The following is a 14,147-nucleotide window of genomic DNA, read 5'->3' as shown; positions in this document are numbered from 1 at the left end:
GTGACTTCCGCATGAAATTTTGGGTAAAAAAAAATTTTTTTAGTTCTAAAGAGAAGCAAAATATATTGAATATAAAATTAGGTACATTTTAAAGAATTAAATGAGGTTTAAAAAATGGAAAATTGATTTATTTTATTTGATGAATATTATTTATTTAAATTTAAAAAAAATTATATAAGTTTAATTATTCTATTATTATTTTTAACACAAAGGAATAATTAAGTAGTCTCATTAATATAAATATAAATTTAGAAATAACTAAAATCAATTGTAAATCATTAATACTCAATTTTTACCGTTCATAAATAATGCCTTAACAGTTTTTCAATTTTAAATTTAAACTCAATACATTTAATTTTATTAATAAATAATTTTTTCTTCATTTAAATTAATTTTTAAAATTTAAATCAATAATAATTATCAAAATAATAAAAATTTTAATCTAAGGGGATTGCAAGCCATGATTTCCTTTCTCTTACTATTATACGCGCAATACAGGGATTTAGCCGTGTTATATTTCAAACGTATCGATTGATCTATTGATGCGATAAGAATTTTGAAAACTGATTTAAATTCGTTGTAAAGTCTTCTTTAGATCGACTTTCCCACTTTTTTGATTTTATCTTCCAAAATTACTTAAAATAGGATTAAATAAATTGGAAGCATAAAAATTAATTTTTGGGTATGTTAAGTACAAAATTTAAAAAATGTGAGGGTGTCGATCTAAAAAACACTTTATGACGAATTCAAATTAGTTTTCAAAATCCTTATCGAAGTAATCTATGCATCGACTAAAAACTACTCATATAGGCGAAACAAAAAAATAGTAAAAAACAAATAATATTGCAATTAAAATTGAAATTTATTAAATAAATGTAGAGAATTAATTATTTAACTGAAAATTAAATGAAGAAAAATTTATTTGAGTAGGTTATGAATAAATAATTTTTAATTAGGTATGGCAAGTTATACATATTATTGTTATACATGTATACGAGCCGCCGCTGGCTGAATTAAACGAGGTATAAGGTGCGTTATTCAATTTTGTGTTTAGACTCTCTTCTGTTATCGTCGCCGTATTTTTTCGACGAATATAATTGTATTTGAATTATTTATGTATCTATGTATTTGATGATAACACTTGGATATTAATTATTAATCATACGATAAATAAATTAATAAATAACTTGGATATTAATTTAAAAATGTGTTTTTTTTTAATTACATTTGATTTGATTGATTAGTTCGAGTGTGTGGTGTTTTACAATTCGAGAATTTTTGTTTTATCTTTGGACACACAGTGCTCGACTTGAAGGAGGACGCATGGGGGACAGAGTACCTCTACTAATTTTTAGAAATTTTAACGTCCCCCTACTATTATTACGTTATAATTATAACGCTTAACAAGTTTCGGGAACGCAATTTTTTTTTTAAGCAAACAGAGTCCCCCTACTTTAATTTTACCAAGTCGAGCATTGTGGACCTACATGTAGGTTAGTGATCTAATACAAAAAATAAATATCACAATATAATCTATGGTTTATTGGCGTGTTTATTTCGATAAAATATATTTTTAGTTCATTATGTTGTGTATTTAAAAAGTAATGTGATTAAATTGAAATTTTGTGGCATTGGATTATGGTGCATAACTAAAGCATTGAGGTTCTGGACCTAGAGCAATTATTGTCTTTTAATAGAAGTGTAAAAAGTTTATCTTATCTAAAATAGTTTATTTTTTTTTTTACACATGCAAAGAAACTGTTTGGCTATTCAATGGAAGTTTGACGTCCGTGGATAGTAAAGTAAACTGATATTATAGTATATTGTGCGGCAAGGATGTGAAACGAGCAATGATTTCGGTTCACTGAAGACTGACATTGTATTCTCGCACGAGCCACATTTAATATATTTTGTCACACTTCTCATATATATTATTGTGGCGATGGTAATTAGCAAGGCTGGGAATAAGTTAATGATATTTTTGATTCAGTTAAGTTTAGTTAGTTGAGTTAATATTCAACTAAGTTAACAATTAAGTTAATGTACATGAGAATTACATAAATTAAGATAAAAATTAAGTTAAAAAATATGATTAACATAGCTTAACTTCTATCAATAAATTAAGTTAATAATAAAAAAATAAATAAATATTTAAATTAAGCACTGATTTATGTGTTATATATATATATATATAAATAATTTACAGTAGATCTTATTTTACGTTAATGATAATGAAAATGCAGAAAAATCTTATTAGACTCTAATTAGAGTAGAAAAATATACTTTTCTTTATTGTTATTGTTTTTAAGCACTCAAATGTCAAAATTTATGGTAATTTATGTATCGTTTGTTTTTATTAATTTTTCATACAAATCACACATGATAAATATAATTCAAAAAAAGTATTCTTTTTAATGTTCAATAATAGTATAAAAACTAAAAATAATTACTGCAGTTAAAAATGTAACTATAAAACTACACAGGAAATATACAGTATACAGTATACTGTATACAGTTGATACAAAAAATTAAATTAAATATAAAAGATTCTTTCATTTTATTAAAATCTATAACAAATAAAACAATACAATGGACAGATTAATCAAAATACCAATTGAATCTCAATAAAAGAGTCATCTCAAAATGTTTATCAGTTATTAAATTTTTTCTCTTATTCAATAATATTTAACAATAGAGTACAATTATTATAAATAATTATTTAGTCAATGATAATATGTACCTATCTTTGTATTATAGATTTACGACTACTTTTTATGACAATGGTAATGTAATTCATTGGTGGCATGGCTATTTTTACTCAATAGTCTAAAGACGGTTGAGTACTTTTCTGGAGACCGGTGGGACCCCTATTAATAGTTAATACCGTGATAAATATTATGGTCTCATCTAAAAATTCTTCGACATTTTTATTTTTATATTTTTCTAAATTCCTTAAACTTGTTATCGAATGCGGTATTATACAAAAATATTTTTCTGGTCTTGCAAATCAAATGAAAAAATAATACAATTTAATTTCAAGTTAATTTGTAGGAAAATGAATTAAGTTAATAACTTAAGTTAATTTATTACTTATGAAATAAGTTAAGTTAATAAGTTAAATTAACTTACTTTTTAACTTATCAACTAGTTAATGCCCAGGCTTGGAAATTAGTAACAGTGCATTCATCATGACACCATGATTTATTTTTTTTGGCTACGTTTTTTTGTTATTTTCATAATTTATTAATAATTATTAGGTATTCAAAAATGTTATTTTGCTAAGCACAGCGAATAGAAAAGTACTCTTTTATTTATTTTTGTTCCGCGAACAAATAATTATGATTGTTCAATAACTATCAAGTGTAACTCGCTATGGAATCAATGTCTTTTAAAGTCTAAATCACCCAAAATAACATTTTAAATAAAACTTTATCTAATACATATAATATATAAAACTCTTGAAAAATAAAAAAACAATTATCTATATTTGTATTCAATTTTTTCTTCGAGCCCTTATAAATCTTTTTTATTTATTAAAACAGTGTATCAAAACTGAATTAAATATACTAGTAATTAACTACATATAAAAGTAGATTTATATGAAAGTTTATTATTAATGAATAATATAAAAGAATAATACTCTTTTTTTTTTTTTTTTTTTTTTTTTATTATATAATATATCCGCGGCTTCTATGGCCATTGGACGTTACAATTTTTTTTTTTTTAACTAAACTTAATACATAAAATAAACAAATAGATTGGTGCAGGTTGGTTACAGGAGGTTGATGAGGTGTGTATTTGTGAGGAATGGCAGAGCTTGACGATATTGTCTGGTTTGGGGATTAGTGATTCTGCCAGGTGATAAGATATCTGCTGCTTAATTCTCTCCATATTGTGTGCGTTACATTCGGTGATAATATGTTTTACTGTAAGAGGGACTCCACAGCATATGCAAATGGGAGGGTACTCTTTTTTCATTAATTGTGCGTGTGTAATAATACTCTTAAATATCACAAGAATTACATGTGTAACATGTACCTAGTTTAACATGCAGTCAATTATTTGTCCGAATTCTTGGATTATTACGCTCGTATAGTTTGCGTTATTTTATGATTTTCAGTAGGTTTGATTTGATACGAAGCTACTACGATTTTGTATACTTCTAAATTATTTCATTGATAGGAAGGTAACTGAAATAGCTCTGATCATTTCAATATGGTCAGCAAGACGGCAATTAGAAAAAATAAAACCTAAAAAAAATTCGTTACTTAAATTTTGGTTTTTGCCAATTTTAATCCCTTTAAATCAAAATTATTCAAAATATTTTCTTAATGCACGTCTACACTCTAATATAAACATACTCTGAACATTTCAAGTTACTAGCTACCATAGTTTAAGCTGTGTATTGATTATGAATCAATCCGGATTTTTTCGTTTTTATAACTGCATCCGAATTGGATCCCGAATTTAAAATTACTTCATTATTTGGGTTCCGAATTATTTTAGGTACTATACTAGGTGGGTCCCGCATTATTTTAGGTGTTACACTAGTTGAGTTCCGGATTTTTATAAGTACTACACTAGTTCCTGAATATTTTTTGGTAAGTACTATATTATAATAACATTTTAACAGACTTAGGACTGTCTATGATCTTTATAGACCACAAGTACGGTTAAAAATGTTTTTTATAGTTTTTTTTGTTTTTTAGTTTCTTTTCCATTAATTTTTATTTATATTAATTAATGGTTTTAAAATTTTTAATATTTTTACCAACACAATTCTAATAATTTATATTTCAATGGAAAAGAAACTAAAAAACAAAAAAAAAAAACTATAAAAACCATTTTTAACCATACCTTTGGTCTAAATACATCATAGACAGTCCTAAGCAGGGGAGGATCCAGAGTCGGGGAACTGTGGGTCAGACCATTTCAAGGGGCCATTTATTAGGGATGAAACTGAATTATAAATGAATACCTTGTAAAAAAAAAAAAACACAATATGCTCATAAAAGCGCATAAGTATATTTATATTACATTTTAGAATTAGTGATACCACCGATAATGACATATTTACGATTAATAAATATAATTTAATTTTATCAGCGCAACAAACGTGCGGAATAAAATATGATTTATTTAAATTTCTACTAAAACGATATAATTTAAAATATAAATTATGAATTTAAAAATTTTAAATTTTGAATTTACATGGCATTCATTTTTCAAGTAACTCCGATGGGCCAACTATCCAAGAGTCCAAATCAAGGTCTAAAAAGAACAAAAAATTTCCAAGAGGCCAATTTTGTCAACAAATATTAACTGTGGGTCAGCTAACCCCCTGAACCTCCCCCTAGATCCACCCCTGGTCCTAAGTCTGTTAAAACGAGAAGGAAAATGTTAGTATAATGTAGTACTTACCAAAAAAAATTCAGGAAATAGTGTAATGCCTAAAATAATTCAGGACCCAACTAGTACACTACCTGGGATTAGCCCCTAGTACTCGGGTCCCAACTCGGATGCTCCGGTTTTTATAAAAGAATTATTTTAAAGCCATATATTATTTTTAAGCATTGATTCTGTTTTTATCATATTATCTCTCTCAATATTTAAAATAAACAATTCGGTAAAATATCAATATACCTTTATTATTATAATTTTTATCTACAAAACCATTGCACATTAGATAACGCCACTGCATGCCAGTTTCAAAAATCCGAACACCCTAATGAGGAAACCGACGGGACGAGCGGTTCAGGTGGTCGACCGTCGGAACGGGACGAACCGTACAGGTGTACACGGGCACACTATAATACAGGTGTACTGGCGTGCGTGGCGGGGATTACCGAACGCGTTTCTATTACGTTGCGCAGGTGGCTCACTCTACCGGACCGTTATACTGTTAGCGACCGCGGTACTGTAGGAGTGGTACCACCATCGCCACCGTCACCGCTACGACCACGACCGCTGCGCGCGCCACTGGCCACTATAGTACCGATGCGGCGGTCTGCCACCATCTGATCGCGGATTCTTTCTTTCGGGAAAGCACTATAATAGTAATAGTAATAATAATAAATAATAATACTGCTCTTGCGCGCACGCACGCACATATGCATGCACGTACATTCGTACACACGAATAACACGGTCCATTATCTATAACATAGTATTGTCCCACGTTTCTTTTATTTTGTTTTCGTTCGGTTTACGATTTTTTCCCGTGCGGTACGGTCGCTGCAACCGCGTGAGAACCGATCGTCATCGTCAACTCATTAACGTAACATGGGTATCGTCGCGCAACGGCGACAACAGCACGCACACCGCAGCGGACCGTAGACGGTAGAACGCGTACGCACCGCCTCGTCGTTCTTGTCGCACTCTGCACGCCCGTCGTTGTCGCAGCAACTCGGCCGTTCGTACGTCGCCCGCCGCGCGCCATCCGTCCCGCGTCGTCTCCGACTGGACATGGTCCGTGGCCGACCGGTCGGCACTCACAGATCCCGCCCGATCGCGGTGTCCAGCGCCGTACCAGCCGCTCGCCAGCAGTGGTCAGCAGACCGTAGGTGATCGTTTTTCTTTCCGCCACCGACAGATCCATCGACCATGGCCTGTCTGAACGTATTGAAACAAGAGATCAAAGTGATCGAGGCGACGTTCCCTAAGGACCACGACCGGTTCCAGGTGCACTTGGCCACTGTCGACGAGGTGATATGCAAGTTTGTCGGACCCACAGGTCGCCAGTTCGAGATCATTGGTAACATCACGGTAAGCTTCTCTTCGGTACTATTTTACTTTTTCATTTATCATCTACCGTTATTGTAATCTTGTTTTTTTCACCAATTGCGTAGGAAACATATCCCAGTACTCCGCCTGTCTGGTTTGCAGACACTGACGATAGTAAAGTGACCAATGCCATCGAAAAACTTGGTGAGACCACAGGTCACAATAATCATGTAAGTACCTTCACCTAATTCTGATTATCACTTGCCACTACCAAACCGTAGTTTTATGTTGATTGGTGAAAAGGATGCCCTTTGGGTTCCCATGCGAACAAACCAAATATGTGTTTTATCAAATTTTATTTATTCGTCATTCTACTGATTGCTATGTTTCTCATCAATGTCTAAAATATGTATTGTCATACATTAGAAAATACTCCTTAACGTAACAAGCATATGTTACAATCATTATTAGATTCCATTATTATTTGCAATCAATTTTAATATAATTGTTTCAAATTTTTAAATATTTCCACATTACTTTCATAGATAACTTTTGTATTAAGTAAAATATTTAATAAATGTTTTTTCTTATTGGTGGATGATAAATATTTTTATTTGCTACTACAGTAAGTTTCATTTTATGTGATCACTAGTTCATAGAATTAATTGTTTATTGGAATCAAAAATAAAAATCCCAAATCACATTGTATGTTACTAATATTAAACTGATCTTTTATTCAATTCATTATTTACCGGATAATTTAATACATTTTATGAACATTCTTACCATTTTTAGGGTATTTATCAAATTGATTAATTTCTAAGAACCATTTTATTTTTAAACTTATCAATGTAACAATGTATTGTATGTCGTGTACTTGTTTCTTTTAGTTAATTGTGGTATGTGATCAAACATTTTTCTTAAATGTCAAGAAAATGGAAAGATTAGTCTAAAAAAAAAGTAAAATGTCCTCGTTCGTTTTGATAAGTTTTTTTATACTAGAATAATCTTAAATGCAGTTGAAAATAGATAGTTTTTCTAATTTTTTTTAAATTATTTAAAATTATTTATTTATTTTATTTTAGTTTTATTTTAAATATACAGTATAAATTAAGCTTGAACCTCTGAATCAGAATATATCAAACATTTTTATCAACCAAATTCAAGCATTCGAGATGTGAATTCACCGCGAAATATTAAAAATTAATTGGTGCAATCACATAACTAATATCAATGTACTAGAATGAATGAATAAAGATCTTGAAGTAGTGAAAACAATAAAATCACAAACATTTCAATATTTAGGATATATTATGCAACATCCTAAAAAATATAGTCTACTACAATTAATATAATTCAGTGTAAAATAATTGAAAAAAGTAACTATGAAAGACCTCAAATTCCTTGATTGGACAATCTCAGAGAGTAGTTCAATACATCTATGATATCTTTATTCCAAACAGCCATTAATAAAGATCAAATTGCTAACATGATTGCCAATGTCCGTTAATGAATATGAAACTCGAAGAAAAAGATACATTATTAATAATATTTATATATATAATTTTTTTAATCATGATTAAAAACATTTTTTTTATGGATTCATCCGGTTATTAGAATCTAAATCACCTTAACCAATGTTATCACATTAAGTGGAGCTCACTGAATTTTATTTTATATCTGAATACAAAATTAATTATTACATTTTTCTTATACATTGTTGCATACAAAACATAATTTTATTTGAAAACAAGCAGATTTTAATTATTTTTATTTCATTTATCAATTAAGTTCTGTTAGGTATTATCTTATAATATTTGGTTGTATACAAAATATTCAATTGAATAAAATATATTTTAAATGTTCATAAATTATTTAGATAATTGTATAAAAAACTTATTTTGTTAAAATTGTTTATTTATACATATGAACATATAATATGATGATTTTATAATGTTATAGGGTCATATAATCATAATTGCAATCAATACTTATGTCTTTTTTTTAACATGTGGTTATTGCCATTTGTATGAATGAATATGATACCCCCCTATGGAAAAAGAGAAAAGCATTATTAACTATTGTTGACTTGTTTTGAATAATTATGTAATAATTATGTATCCATGTATGATTTATAAATTATTTTTGTGATTAAACAATATTAAAACAGCTCTAAATAGGAATTTAAATATTATGTTCTGACATTTAAAGGTAAAAACTAAAATAATGTAATATTATCTCATGATACTTCATAGTAGCTATTATTTTTTTGAGTTGGTTTACCTATGAAATGTTTTATAAAAAATTAATATTTATAGTCATCTATATTTTGATTTGACTTTAACCATGTCATGTTAGCTATTATAGTCATTTTCAGCTATTATTTATATGAGTATATTTTAATATAAAAGTAATTTTTGTTATTAAAATACAGTAAAATGTTTGTTACTGTTTACACTTAAGATTATTATTATTTTTTTTTTAATGATAAATAAATAACTAAAATTGATATAAATGAATATTATTTATTTGTACTTTTATTTTTATGTTGTATATACAATTTCAATTTTAAGAGTAGTGATTGCATTTGTTATATGATTAACCTTTTTTAACTATAATTTACCATTATTTTTTCTTATTATTTATATAGGTAATCAACCAAGTTGGAATATTGATTAGTGAACTTTGCCGTACATATTGCTTATCTGAACCGTCCGAGCTACAAAGACTGATACAAATGCCCTCCAGTTCTGGGGCATCAACCTCTACCTCTTGTTCAAGTAAACTTACAGATGAAGAAGATGATGATGATGATGAAGAAGAAGAAGTTGAAGAGTATATTCAACTTGAAATGGAAGAGCCTATTCCAGAATCTACTAAAAAACAAGTAAGATATTCTTATCAAAGTTTTTTTTTTTTTTAATTTTTTCTTTTAAATAATCAATTTAGGTTGATGACATGGAAATTCAACACTTGGAAACATTGGAAAGATTACGTCAGAATCAGCGTCAGGATTACTTAAAAGGAGCTGTAACAGGATCTGTTCAAGCTACTGACCGTTTGATGAAGGAGCTTAGAGATATATACAGATCAGATAGTTTTAAAAAAGGTAACAATTAATAAAAACTGGTCCATGTCAGCTTATAACATTTGTCCATTATAGATTATTTCTAAGTTGTAAAACAACAAAAAATTTTATTCTTACTTATATTAGGCGATAAATACTCTCCAAATTTCATAGTTAGCATATCTATTATATTTTTCAAGCAATAACTAAGTATATTTAAAGGTATATACGATACTTAATTTTAATAATAAAAATCTTATTTAAAATAAATTATATAATAGTGAACATGTACTATACGTATACAAAGAAAAAATGCCGTAATTTGAAAAAAAATAAAATGAGATAGTATTCTCTTACGTATAACATAATAGTTTTACACGATTTTCTTAAGTAAAAATGCCGTAACTCTAATTATTTATCCAGATATAGGTCTTTAAAAGAAGATGATATTGCCACAATTGTAATTAAATATTATTGATACTTATCAAAAATGCCGTAAACGCAAATTGCTTAAAAAGATTGCCATTATCTTATATCATATACGGCGGTTTTACTAAGTACTTTACTCATAATCTATATTTACGGCATTGTTGTTTAGGAAACATGTCGAAATAATGCCATATCTAAAAAATTTTATTTTAAATTACTGATAAATGATAATGTTTGGGATTTCACTGTTGTACACTGTTATTCACCACAGACATATTTGGTTCACTTCTCTATAATATTTGGTTAATATTTTAGTGATTAGTACATTTTTGTATGCTAGGTAAAAAATGGTAACTGGAATTATGGCTTTTTTTACTTAGTAAACAATTTTAAATAATTGATGGCGTTCTTAGTATAAATATCAAAATCAGAATATTCCAATAAAATAAAATTTGAAAATAAAATTGAATAGTTCTATTGTATTCATCAGGTATTTTACTAATAGAAATTATATATTTTACTTTGAAAAATATTATATTTATGAAAATAGAACAACCAATAATTACAGATCATTAAAATGAATTTTACTCAAAATGGCATGTAGGAAATTTACAACAATTTTCTTTAACAGGGCAGTTATAAACATGTGTTATTTAATATTTTTTATATGCTAAATAGAGAATATAATCAAAGAAAACATTTTTTTTTATAAGTTAAAGGAGTAATGATTTTTGAAAAATGTTCCTATATCAAATATTTCTATTTTATCATTGTGTTATTTTAATAAAAATCTTTTGATAAAAATATAAATGTATTAAATTTAAAGAAAATCATTTTGCTTAAAAATAAAATAACTAAAGGATGTATGTTATTAATTACAAATTCTTTATTGTTGCTAGTTTTAGTTTAATTATAATAAATATAAACTTTCATATATTAAAGTGTTTCCACAGTTTAATTTCCTAAAGATATTTAATCCAATAATATTTAATATCAAAACTAAAATCATTATATATTTACTATTGTTTTTTTTTTTTTTTTTATTGACATTTTCTATATTATTAACTAATATTAAATATAATAGTCAGTACTATCAGTTTTTTTCTAATTTTTACTATTACATTAAATTAAAAAAATTTAGTAATTTGAAGAATTTTAGGACCTTTAAAATTTTAATACATTTATTTATAATTATTTATAAGTAAACTATTTTTCATATTTCCATATTATTTTTTTATGTAATATTTTTTTCACATATTCTACAGTTTCTAAATGCTATTTAAAGCTTTATAATATATATATACACTATAGTTTCATTAATAAATTATAAATAAATATCATTTATTGTAATATTAATGGTAATTAAATGATGATTCTGGTTTTTAATCTTGTTAATTAATTGTATAACATTTTTTACTAAGCTACATTCATCTTTACATTATTGCACAAATTATTATAATAAGACTTCTCAATATCGATCATATACTTATACTATAATTATTATAATAATTATATTTTATTACTTAGGAATGTACAGTGTAGAACTTGTCTGTGACAGCATTTATGAGTGGAATATAAAACTTATGACAGTTGATCCAGATTCTGCTCTATATCATGATTTACAAAAATTGAAGGAGAAAGAAGGAAAAGACTTTGTGCTATTAAATATAACATTCAAAGAGACATATCCCTTTGAACCACCATTTGTACGTGTAGTCCATCCTATTATTCAAGGTGGCTATGTCCTAGTTGGTGGAGCAATTTGTATGGAACTACTAACCAAACAGGGATGGAGCTCAGCATACACAGTAGAAGCAGTGATTATGCAAATTGCAGCTACTTTGGTGAAAGGAAAAGCCAGGATCCAATTTGGTGTGCCAAAAACAATGAACCAGGTATCACATGGGACATATGCAGTAGTATGTTCAAATTTATTATAACTATACATAGTGCTTTTGCAGAATTTTAAAAAATAAATGATTTACACTTAATCTAAAATGCATGTTTATATTTTTAAATTAGGGTCAGTATTCATTAGCCAGAGCACAGCAATCATTTAAATCTCTTGTGCAAATACATGAAAAAAATGGTAAGTAATTTCAGTTTACTGATCTTAATAATTACATTTGAAATGATTAATATGCATATCAAAATAATGATTTTTACCTAAAATAACTAAAAGTTATTAGAACTATGATACCTGATTAATTCCTTTAGTTTTATATTATATGTGAAATTATCTTTTATTAGATTTGAAATATTGATTTTCTTGTTTTTAATGTGTTTTATTTACTTTTTACTGATCAAATTTGTAATTAAGTAATGAAATTGTAAATTTATAAATATTAATCACAATTTACCACTTAAGGTATTTTTTTTTAAATATTTTAGTGGTTTATTATTTTATTAGTAGGTTGTATAATTTAGTCATGAATGAAACAATAGTTACCTTGTATTTTTACTGAATTAATATAATCAATAAGGTAATGTATTAATTATTTTTTGGTTATATTAAATTACTTCTCACATACATTATTATGGTTTACTAAATTTAAATTTTCTTTATTTATATAAACATTGTAATTAAATATTTTTAATTATATCTTTAATTTTTTTATTTTTAGGTTGGTTTACCCCCCCTAAAGAAGATGGTTAAGTTCTAAAAGCCTTTGCACTACCTGAATTTTTCATTCCTTAAAAAATAAATATATCAAATTATATGTATCATTTGTAAAAAGAGTACGTATTTCTCCTTTACAGTATGAATTGTACGTTAATTATTTTGCTAAGCTACTTTGTATGATTGTAGAAAATAAAACTTTTATACACATCAATTTGGTAAACTAATTATATACAAGTTCAACTGTCCAGTCCTTCCGCCTGGACTTAAAAGTCCGTGACATAATTAAACTATCACAAGTCAAACTTGTATAGTTATTGGTTTAATTTGGTTGTATTTTAAGTATTGATATATTTTTTTTTTTTGTATTTAAATTAAATTTAAAGTTCAACTATGTTCATATATTTATTTTACTGTGATTACTTTTCATGTTTTTAACAAGGATTTTGATTTTTTTTTTTTATTTACCAATAAATGACATGGAATGTGTTACTGAAGTTGTGCGTTACTATTTGCTTATTCAACTAGAAATATTATTAATTTTAACACCATTTTGTAAAAAAAAAAAAAAAAGTATATATTACAATAAATTGATAGTAATATCTAAGGCATATTATAAATTTATACATATATTTTTATGTTGCAATGCTCAAAAAATTACTCTTACTGCTTATATATAGTATAATGTATAAAGAATAAGTCACGTGATTTATTATGTCTGTATACTTCTTAGATTTAATGAATATACACACATGATTCATCAGAGTTTTTTTTTTTTTTTTGTAAAATTTAATGTTAATTATATTACTTAATTTAATTTTATATAATTTGTATTGGCAAATGGAAGAAATAGTAAGAATTTACATATGTACTGTACTAGTAATAATTTAAGAAAAATTAGTACAATGTGAGGCATTATTTCATGAATATTTGAATTTGTCGTAACTAAAGTTTATACTTTGATCATATGCTGCGAGTTATTGTGTCGCATATGTATGTATTAAAAATTGTAATGTATGATTTGTACATATTCATTATTTTTAAGAGACTGCATCACTTGGACTACTGTCCGTTTTATGAATGAGCTGTAACTATATTTTCAATACAGTTTATCGTAATATAAAATATTGTTTTATTAACAAATAATTTAGTTAAATACATATTTTGTTGTAAGAAAAAAAAGAAGTTAATTCCTCCAGTCCATTTATAAATATTGTTTATTCATATTGCTGATTATGGTCAATTATTTCAAGTGATATAATTAAATAAGTTAACAGTTAAATTATTAATTGTTCAAAAATGTCGTAAT

General features: G+C 26.7%; 1 protein-coding gene across 3 annotated transcripts; it reads left to right on the top strand.

Moving 5' to 3' along the window:
- The first annotated feature begins 6,020 nt into the window (after positions 1 to 6,020).
- On the top strand, positions 6,021 to 13,335 carry LOC112681919 (ubiquitin-conjugating enzyme E2 Q2). 3 transcript variants are annotated; one of them, XR_003148444.1, is made up of 8 exons: positions 6,021 to 6,764; positions 6,848 to 6,952; positions 9,373 to 9,609; positions 9,672 to 9,831; positions 11,746 to 12,137; positions 12,241 to 12,307; positions 12,843 to 12,957; positions 13,028 to 13,335. XR_003148444.1 is itself a non-coding variant. In XM_025552285.1 (7 exons), the coding sequence occupies exons 1-7, from the start codon at positions 6,603 to 6,605 to the stop codon at positions 12,872 to 12,874; spliced, it is 1,131 nt and encodes a 376-aa protein (XP_025408070.1). In that variant the 5' UTR covers positions 6,021 to 6,602; the 3' UTR covers positions 12,875 to 13,335. The 3 variants fall into 3 exon arrangements, 2 of the variants coding, with proteins under 2 accessions (XP_025408070.1, XP_025408069.1); XM_025552285.1 differs by having other exon boundaries at positions 11,746 to 12,113; positions 12,843 to 13,335; XM_025552284.1 differs by having other exon boundaries at positions 12,843 to 13,335.
- The last annotated feature ends 812 nt before the right edge of the window (positions 13,336 to 14,147 follow it).

This window comes from Sipha flava, unplaced genomic scaffold, assembly GCF_003268045.1.
Source record: "Sipha flava isolate LNK unplaced genomic scaffold, YSA_version1 199_pilon_pilon, whole genome shotgun sequence".
Lineage (NCBI taxonomy): Eukaryota > Metazoa > Arthropoda > Insecta > Hemiptera > Aphididae > Sipha > Sipha flava.
This window is presented reverse-complemented; position numbering and strand designations above follow the sequence as displayed.

What these genes read in the sequence shown, in the direction of transcription:
- LOC112681919 (XM_025552284.1), top strand. Translation starts at nt 6,603, where the DNA reads ATGGCCTGTCTGAACGTATTGAAACAAGAGATCAAAGTGATCGAGGCG. An exon ending in CACATGGGACATATGCAGTA is followed by an intron (nt 12,138 to 12,240) that starts GTATGTTCAAAT and finishes TTTTTAAATTAG; the next exon opens with GGTCAGTATTCATTAGCCAG. An exon ending in GCAAATACATGAAAAAAATG is followed by an intron (nt 12,308 to 12,842) that starts GTAAGTAATTTC and finishes TTTTATTTTTAG; the next exon opens with GTTGGTTTACCCCCCCTAAA.